Here is a 10019-nt window from a genome sequence, read left to right as displayed (position 1 = left end):
ATAAATTATACATTATACAAACATAAAACTGGGCAGAGGAATATTGTTATTGTATAATTGTAAGTGTAGAGGACGAATATATATGTATTTGCATGTGTATATACAATTTTTTCGCGCTTTATACAAACAGAAACGCAATTTATACAATTCTGTTGTATAAAACGAGAAAGAGAGAAAGGCAAAAGAGAACTAGGCAGGGGAATATTTTTATTGTATAATTATAAGTGTATAGAACGAATATATATGTATTTGCATGTGTATATACAATTTTCTCTCGCTTTATACAAACAGAAACACAATTTATACACTTTTGTTGTATAAAGCGAGAGAGGCGAGCACAGAGGGAGTGAGCGAGAGAGGAGAGTGGCGAGCGAGAGTTTGAGGGAGAGAGGCGCTGGCAAACAGTTATATACAATTTTCTCTCACTTTATACAAACAGAAACACAATTTATACACTTCTGTTGTATAAAGCGAGAGGCGAGCACAGAGGGAGCGAGCGAGAGAGGAGAGTGGCGAGCGAGAGTTTGAGGGAGAGAGGCGCTGACAAACAGTTTGCTACAGGACACAATTAAATCAAAGTGTGATTATACCATTTAATTTGAATTAATAGTTTGCCATTATGCACAATTTTCCCTTATTTAAATAGAGGTTTTTAAAAATAATACAATACCATGTGTAATCATTTTATTGGTAAATCGATTTTGTATTCACACTTGGGATACACGCATTTTTATTTTTCAACTGTTTGTCAGTTTATGTCAATTAGGTAAAAATTTCTTAAGGTTAGAGTGTTCAATAGGTACAAATTTAAATTAAAGTGTCTAAATGAAATATGCGGACAAATTTAAGGGGCCGCATATGACTTAAGCCTATACATTTATATGTATCATGAACACTTGTAACCTCTTAGATACAATAAAAAAAAATTGATGAACTTTAATCAGATGGACACAAATACATTCAGACGTATCATGAATGCATACTAACCTCTTAGATACATAAAAAAAAAAACTAATGGACTTTGATAAGATGGACACAAATACATTCAGACGTATCATGAACACATACTAACCTCTTATTCCATATGAACAAATAGACTATGATACATGGGTGCACAAGTATATATATATATGTATCATAGAAGTATCTAGTATTACCAAAAAGGGTTGTGGTAGAATGGTAAGTACTCCTTCATCCTTAACCAAGAGGTCTCGGGTTTGAGTCTCCTTGGATACAGAGTCGCCTTTGTTAGAAGGAGTGTTTTACCCCCAATGTGGGACTTCCTGGAGCGAATCCTGATTTAGTCGAGCTGTATACACTTTATAAATACATGAACTTTTAACAAGATATATGTGTATATTTTGTCAAATACATGTACACCTAATCAATTACATTTTACATATTTTAACCGTCTCTCCTTCGTATCTCTCTCTCCTCTTCGGCCAGAGACCAACGTCACCTTCATTGCTCATTTCCTCGCCATTATGAAATCGTCGTCTCTGACAAAAACTCCACCAAACCAGTGGATAACCTTCTGTTCTTCATTGTGCTCTTCTCCTCACCATCAAAAACCTGGCGAGCCACCAAAACCCCAACAATAGATTTTGGGTGATGAACGCTGGAAAATAGGGTCAAGTAACGGATAGATTTGTATAACTTTCGAAAATCAGAAGTGAAAAAAATTGAACTATCTTAGTTACAGACATATCGATGAATCCTACAGTTTTAGACAGGGAATTACATTCGTTGTCGAACCAATTAATCAGAGCCTACTCACACACAACTGGATATTCAACTCAAACTAAGCCATTCTAGCAGCAAAAAGTCATATAACAAGAAAAAACCATTTCCAATGCCCCAGAGAGAAAGGAAGAATAAGCCTGTTGTAAGGGCAACAACAGTTCTCTCCAGTAAGGAATGGCATACGAAAATCTTTAAGTTGCAGATTTTCTTAGTCAGGAACAAACAAAGACCATATGCTCATATTCCAATAATTCCAACAAGCCATTCAAAACAAAACAGTGATGCAAACTTAAGTTGCTCGGACTTTCCAAAAATGTTGCCACATCCATGTTAAATCCTCCAAAAATGCACTACGAGTGTGAAGCAAATATCAACATACCTGACGTTATTGTCTGAGGCAAAACCATGACAAGAAATAGATAGAATATGACACAGTACATATAACTTAGTCACTATGTTCTTTTATATCCGCGACAGAAGATTACACTCTCCCTTCGTTATGAAGTCAAAAAGAAAACCCTCCCTCAACAGAAGATTACACTCTCCCTCAAGACACTACAATAGAATAAGCCAGTTACAACATCAATCATCAACTTCTTCCCTGATTTCCCTTACAAGTTCTGCCTTGTACTCATCAAATGTATCAGGGAACTTTTCAACGGTCCCATTCTCAACTATCCAAATTTCACTTCTTTCTTCATCATCACAAACCCTCGATATGAGCCTCGAGTCGTGGCTGACTAACACAACCCCACCAGTGAATTCATCAAGGGCATCTGCCAAAGCATCAATACTCTGCATATCCAAATGGTTTGTTGGCTCATCTAATAGCAAGATGTGAGGCTTCGACATGGAAATAGATGTAAACACAACTCTAGCCTTTTGTCCTCCAGACAACTTTAAAATGGGGGTAAGATGGTTATGGCTGGGAAGTCCAAATTTTCCTAGCTTTGCACGAACAGCTTCTTGCTTACTAGGTCCCTCTTGATCTGGGTGAAGACGAAGCAGGTACTGGACAGGTGTTTCATCCATTGTGAGAAGATCAACAAAATGCTGTGAGTACCGTCCAATCCTCAACTTTTGACTCCTGCGGGCTTCACCTTCTGTAGGAGCCAAATCACCTGCCAAGAGGTTAAGCAAGGTCGATTTGCCTGCCCCATTGGGCCCAACGATAGCAACTCGAGTCCCCATATCAATACCAACATCAACATCAGAGAGCCTGAAGTCTGGTCGATTAGGGTAACCGAAGCTGACCTCAATTAGCTGAAGAAGTGGAGGTGTCAGTTCAGTAGGCTCAGGGAAGTGGAACTCCACGCTGTAGTCCCTCCACTTCTGAGGGGCTTCAGGTGGAGTTTCATCTTCATCAACTCTATCCTTGCCCTTTTTCTTTGATTCTTTGGAAGCTACAATTTTGGCTCTGTCTTTTACCTTCTCCTGTTGTGCTCGATTTCCAGATCTCTTGGCAGCTTTTAACTGCTTATCATATATCTCAAACTTCTTGTTCATCTCTTTGCGACGTTGTTCATATCCACTTTCAAAATCATCAAAGTTACCCCGATAGAAGTGTAGTTTCATGTCGTGGAGATGAATAATCTCACCGCAGACAGTGTTCAGAAAGTCTCGGTCATGTGAAACAACAACCAGAGTTTTCTTCCATCTGCAAAGGTACTCCTCTAACCATAGAACAGCCCGAAGGTCAAGATGATTAGTAGGTTCATCCAACAGCAATAGAGTAGGCTGAACAAAAAGAGCCCGTGCTAGAGAAATTCTCATCCTCCAACCACCACTAAAAGATCGGGTAGCGCGCCCCTGCATTTCCTTGGTGAAACCCAGCCCAGCGAGAATTTTTGATGCTTGGGCCTCAGCAGCATCTGATCCCATCACCTGCAACCTTTCATACAGTGAAGAAAGTTTTTCTACAACGTTGTCCCCATCAGTATCATCTTCATTCTCACCAACAGATGCAGCAGCATTCTGCAAAGATGCAGCCTCTTCTCGGAGCTTGATGAGTTCCTCGTTAGCTGAAACAACAGCTTCAAGTGCAGTCCTATCGTCACCAACTATCTCTTGTTCGACCAAAAGTACGTCAATGTTTTTTGGTACAGGAATCTTCCTCCAAGCAAGGAGCTTTAGTAGGGTTGACTTGCCCATTCCATTGGGACCAACTAAACCATATCTCTTCCCATGAGATATCTTAACTGATGTGTTCTTTAGAAGTTCTTTTCCACGAGCTGCTACAGAGAAATTCTCTATAGTTATATCCTTAACATTTGCATCAGCATCATCTTGACCTTCAAGAACAGACGCCCTGCTACCAATAACAACAGTAAAAGCATCATGATCGTCCCTAAGGGCCTCCTTTTTTGCCACCTCAGCTGCCTGAACAGCAAGCATATCCTTCTTTTCTCGCTTCTTTAGCTCTTTATAACTTATGGAGGTATCAATTGGACCTGCTTCATTCCTTCCATGCCTTCTATGAACATTGATCTGTTCTTCCACTTCTTCGGAGCGAGGAAGATACTCCTCTTCCTCATCATCAGAGGGAGGAAGATCAATACCATCAGTGTAAGCTGAAGCTTTTGGAGCTGCTTTAGGCTTGGCCTTACTAGCACCAGTGGCTAAAGATCCTTTGTTGGGTTTCTCAGGTTTCTGGTCCATGTTGGCGAGCATGGCAGAGACAGAAAGCTTCTCCTTTTTCCCTTCCTTGGAATCTTTGCTGCTTCCCTTAGCCTTCCCACTTACACCAGCCTCATCTGTTTTTTTCTTCCCCATTGTATTTACAATCTGTTGTTACCAAACAGGAGTAGTTAGAAATTTTGAACAAATAGATCGTCAATACACCAGTCAGCTCAACCAAATGAACAAGAAACAACACATCCAAAATAGTAATATCGAGACTTCACACAAAATAAAGCACGTTATAGCAAGAAATTAGAACAGCAGCATAAATAGAGAAGAAATCAGCATAAAATCACATTGAAAGAAGAAGAGGACAGAAGGGCAATAAGAAAATTTATGGCATATGTGCATTTGAACGAACCAGAAAAATACGAAAAGCTTTAATGTCATTATACAGATTCGAACACTAGAACATGTGTTACAGGAAAAGAGAAAGATCAACATGGTGACATATCCAATCGTTCCAAAAGTCAAAGAATAGCTAAGACACCTTAACAACAACAACAACATACCCAAGGTAATCCCACGAGTGGAGTACGATGTACGCAGACATTACCCCTACCTCATTGAGGTAGAGAGGCTGTTTCCCACCTATTTGCGCAAGCCAGCAAAAGAGACAAGAAGGTTCTGGTATAAAATTTCAATCATACCCCAATTACATTCCTCTAGTAAATAAAAATACTGTAAAACGAAAGTTAAAAGTAATTATAAATATTAAGTTTGTTTGTGTTTGTTTTACTCCAAACTGAAGCTCAGCTATTCTTGTATTAAAGAATTCTCAAAAATAATAATAAGAATTTTAAAAAAATAGTCTTAAACAGAACCATTTTGTGGTAGAGAGGCTGTTTCCCACCTATTTGCGCAAGCCAGCAAAAAAGACAAGAAGGTTCTGGTATAAAATTTCAATCATACCCCAACTACATTCCTCTAGTAAATAAAAATACTGTAAAACGAAAGTTAAATGCAATTATAAATATTAAGTTTGTTTCTGTTTGTTTTACTCCAAACTGAACCACAGCTATTCTTGTATTAAAGAATTCTCAAAAACAATAATAAGAATTAAAAAAAAAATAGTCTTAAACAGAACCATTTTGTGGCCTTACTTTGTTCTCTCTTAAACACCTACACTCATACTTCTATACTCAGCAGCTAAAAGTCCCAATAATATTATAAATATCTCATCTTTAGTAACGCTTCGAAGAATAAAAAATTTTAAAAATCATAATCTAATAAAATTGATCAGTACTAAACTCAAAAGTTCTTCAATCTTACTTCAGTTTCTCTATTTCTCTATATTTCTGCATATGTGTATATTGAAATAACTAACAACATTCCTATTTATAATAGTTAGAAACCAAATTAAAACAGCACTAGAAAATATATTTCTATATGAACTCTAGTACAAATAAATCCTAACTAGACATTAATTAAATAAATAACAAAAACAGCAAATCCTATTTCAACTTTGAATTATTATTATTCCAATAGATCACCACCGATGAGTAATAGAGAAGAAGGTTACCAATATGAATTCGCCGGAAAAGGGAGATCGCGGCCGATGAGTTCGCCGGAGATATGAGTAAAGGTGGTGGACGATAAGAGAGTGGTGGGAGTTTAAGCAATTGGAAAAGAAACCGAATTATATAAATTTGGGTTTGGGCTTTTTGGAATTTTTATAAATTTAAACGAAAGCAAGTGTTACCCTAAGATTGAAAAAATTATCTAATTAGACACACATTCATGAGGTTCACGTAAATATATTACTCTCTGCGTTAAATAATAGTTGTTCATTATATAATTTTGGGATGTCATTATTCACTTTATTAAATCAATGGATAATTTTATACTTAGGTTCTAATTAACTTTTATCGTTAATTATATTTATTTTTCTATTACAGTTTTTAAGACATTTTATTATTATATTCAAAAGGTGATATAGTAAAATTATCATTCTATTTATAGTTTCTTAAAAAGTGTGCAAAATCAATATTAGACAAGTATGATTGGCAGAGGGAATATTATATAAAAATTGTAAAAAAAAATATCTAATTAAACATATATTCATACTATATCTATGAATTCTAAATAATTACATATTATCCAACTATATAATTATATATCCGATTTGGAGTTCGCTATATAGAGAGTCTATTTGGCATTGCTACTAAAAACTACTTATTTCTAAAAATACTTTAAAAAATAATCAAGTGCTTTTGAAAAAAGGAATTTATGTTTGGTTGATTCCATTAAAAAAAATGATTTTTATAAGCAAATTGTGTTTGGCTAAAAAAATTTTTAAAGTGTTTTTAAGAGTCAAATTACAACAAAGTACAAGTATCAATGTACTTTTAATATTGAGATTATTTTATAGAGAAAAATCTATTTTAAATACCTATTATATAAATTTTAATCAATCTTATTTTTTATTAAATTAAAATGTACATATTCAATTTTTCAATCAATAATCAATATTATACATAGATAAATAAAATATAAATTAAATATTAATATAATATGAACATGATGATTTAAATATAATTAAAAATACAAAATTGAAACAATAATAATAATAATAATAATAATAATAAATGTAAAATAAAATAAAAATATTATTATATATGAAAAATCTTAAATGAAACTTTATCCATACTTATGAGATATGCTAATAAATCAATAAGGGACATATAGTAAATATGTAAATATGGAAGGATGTTTTGATCTTGAAAAAAAAAATCTGCTTTTGCTTGCTTTTTTTGAAGAAGCAAAATTTTTTAATTTATTCCCAATAGAAGAAAACTGTTTCGACTTCTACTTTCATTTAAAAGTAATTTTACTGATTTGTCAAATGTCTTATTTTTTCCTCAAAATAAGTGATTTTGGTCTTGCTAAAGCAATGTCAAACAGACTCTGAGATACATCACTCCTTAAAATTAGCCTAAAATAAAAGTTAATGAAATCTATCATCTCCCTCCTCTCTCTTCTCTCTATCTCGGCATTGGTGCCAGCGGAGATAAAAAAAAATTTTCTTTCGTCATCTCCACAACGAAGGATCAATGTCGAATTTTTCAATTTCATCTTCTTCAAGTGCCAGTTTGTTCTTTTGATGTGGAATCAATGCTGAATTGAAAATCTTATGGACACAATTTAATATCGGACGTCAATTGTTTTATTGCAAAAACACAAAAATAAGGTTTTTATCATTTTTATTCAAATCTGGTAAAATAAACCGCTAATTATAGTCCAATTATTTTAATAATTTTTGTAGACAAGATGTGAATGCAATTATTTTTTATGGTACGATGATGAAATATCTCCTCAAACAAAAAAAAGTTATATGAGGTCTATTGAAAAGAATCAAATCATTTGAACAAGAGAGGAAACATACAAGAAAAATCAGGATCATTCTTGACTTGAAATTTGTGTTGTTTGTCCTAAACAAAATTTAAAACAAATAATTTACAAACAAATATAATTGAACATAATAAATAAATAAAAAAGATAATGAATCTTCTTGACCCAAATCCTCAGCAAACTGGGCTTGCGGTCCACATCTTGTACATTAGTTTCCCTTCCATTTAAAGAAAGTAATGGATTATGCACACAATTGCACCGATTGATACATCAAAGCTTTGCATCTCTACATTATTTATTCTCTTATATCAATATAGAGTGGATACATAGCAAATTCAACCTCATGTTTCTTTACCTCGACGTACAACCTTACTCTCATATCATTTCTAATAATCGATGGAGAAGAATTACCTTCTACAATGTATCATATTTTTTTTCCTTAATTCATCAATATTCAATTGAACTATAATGGCCGAAACTAAGTTCATGAATGATATATTTTTCCCAATAACGATTCATTCACTTTGGTATCGTTGATATCTAACCTCACTTTCTCAGATTCCTGAATGCCTTAGTAAAATTGAAATAATTATTTATGTATCCTATCAAATTTTCTGATAATGAATAAAATAGAGATAACGAAGAATAGGGAGAAGAAATTTGATAAATTTGAATTTTCAATTGTTTGGATCTGTTACGCTATGTCACTGAATAATTGATAGTAATATGTAACTGAATAACGTAATTTATGAAATCTTAATTTGATTTTTAAATTTTTTCCCTAACTATGTGCAACAGACGGATACATGATGTATCAACAATAATGTATCAAGTCAATTAGCTATGTATTCGGATGGCCTTAAAAATATGAAATTTATGTAATTAGAAAAAAGAATAGGGATAGGAGGTAATTTCACTCTTACACTATGGGTTTGTTTGAAAGGACACAATGGAATTGGAAATTGGTGTAATTAGTGTAAGGCGGAATGACCTGGAAGGCCCTTGTACTTGGCTCCTTTTGTCAGTTGGACCCTCCTACTCATCACTTTGCCAATCAAACCCTTAAACTCATCAAAACACAATATTTTAAACCCCTCTGACCATTGACCGAGCTTATGTGGCATTAATATTGGTGAGTTGGAAATATGCGTGATTACACGCGCTTAGAAGCGAGTTAAAACAATATTTTTTTTAAAAAAAAAACAATTTAACAAAATTAAAAAAAAAAAATCATCTTCTTCAACCCTCCTTCACCCACACCCACCATTTCTTCTTCTCCACCAGCCCTCTCTCCTCTACCCCTCACCACATCCCTCACCTTTCTTCTTTCTCCAGCCCATTCTTCTTTCTCCACCCCCACATTCACTCTTCTCCGCCTCTTCTCCGCCTCTTCTTCTTCTTTTTTTTAATACAAATCAGTAGCCTCAACTTCTTCTAAAATTTTCGTTTTTTAGGTTTGAAAAATATTAGTATCATTCTTTTATTAGTTGGTTTCAACGAGGAGATGCAGATAATGTGAAGAATGATTGTGACTATTGAAAATTTTAAAACTCCATTGATAAGTTTGAAAAAGCTTAAAAAATAATAAATGGGTCTTGTGAATTTGTAAAATTACTTAAATTTTTTGATTGGGGTTCATTGAGTTTGTGTTGGTGAACTTGTAGTTGAATTTACAAGTTAAATCAAGAAGAATTTGATCTGATGGGTATGAATCTAGTGCTCAATTTGTGACCAAATATGAAGAAGATGACTATTTGAAAAGTTAAAGAAATAAAAAAATTGATTTATTTGATTTTTTAAAAAATTTTAGCACTTAATTTCGCATGTGGCACTAAAAATGATGTGGAATTTCACATGTAATCGCGTCCATTACACGCACTCTGACCGGAGGAGAAAAGGGTTTAAAATGTTGTTTTCTGATGGGTTTAAGGGTCTAGTTGGCAAAGTGATGAGTATGAGGGTTCAACTGACAAAATGAGCCAAGTACAAGGGTCTTTCAGGTCATTCCGCCTTAGTGTAATTACTCTCTTTGTCATGTTTGGTAGACCAAGTAATTACATGGTAAGAGGGGAATTGGGTGTAATTGAAGGGGTGTAATTACACTCCTCAATTCCTTGGGGAGGGTAAGGAATTGAGTGTAATTACACCATGTAATTACATGAATTTTTTAATATTATCTTTTTTAATATATTTTTATTTGAAACACCAAAAGGTCACTTCTTTCTTTTTGTCTAGACATTTCCATT

General features: G+C 34.1%; 1 protein-coding gene across 1 annotated transcript; it reads right to left on the bottom strand.

Annotated features, from left to right (window-relative positions):
* Nucleotides 1-1857: 1857 nt before the first annotated feature.
* Nucleotides 1858-6060, bottom strand: LOC125865756 (ABC transporter F family member 4-like). The gene is made up of 2 exons (XM_049545992.1): nt 5945-6060; nt 1858-4527 (listed from the first exon to the last, which is right to left on the bottom strand). Exon 2 carries the CDS (start codon nt 4513-4515, stop codon nt 2326-2328), a length of 2190 nt encoding a protein of 729 aa, XP_049401949.1. The 5' UTR covers nt 4516-4527; nt 5945-6060; the 3' UTR covers nt 1858-2325.
* Nucleotides 6061-10019: the final 3959 nt, after the last annotated feature.

The sequence above is a fragment of the Solanum stenotomum genome, chromosome 5 (assembly GCF_019186545.1).
Source record: "Solanum stenotomum isolate F172 chromosome 5, ASM1918654v1, whole genome shotgun sequence".
Classification (NCBI taxonomy): domain Eukaryota; kingdom Viridiplantae; phylum Streptophyta; class Magnoliopsida; order Solanales; family Solanaceae; genus Solanum; species Solanum stenotomum.
The sequence above is the reverse complement of the archived record's forward strand: the minus strand, read 5'-3'. Positions and strand labels throughout refer to the sequence as shown.

Excerpts from the sequence above, each read along its gene's own strand:
- LOC125865756 (XM_049545992.1), bottom strand. The coding sequence starts at position 4,515 with ATGGGGAAGAAAAAAACAGATGAGGCTGGTGTAAGTGGGAAGGCTAAG.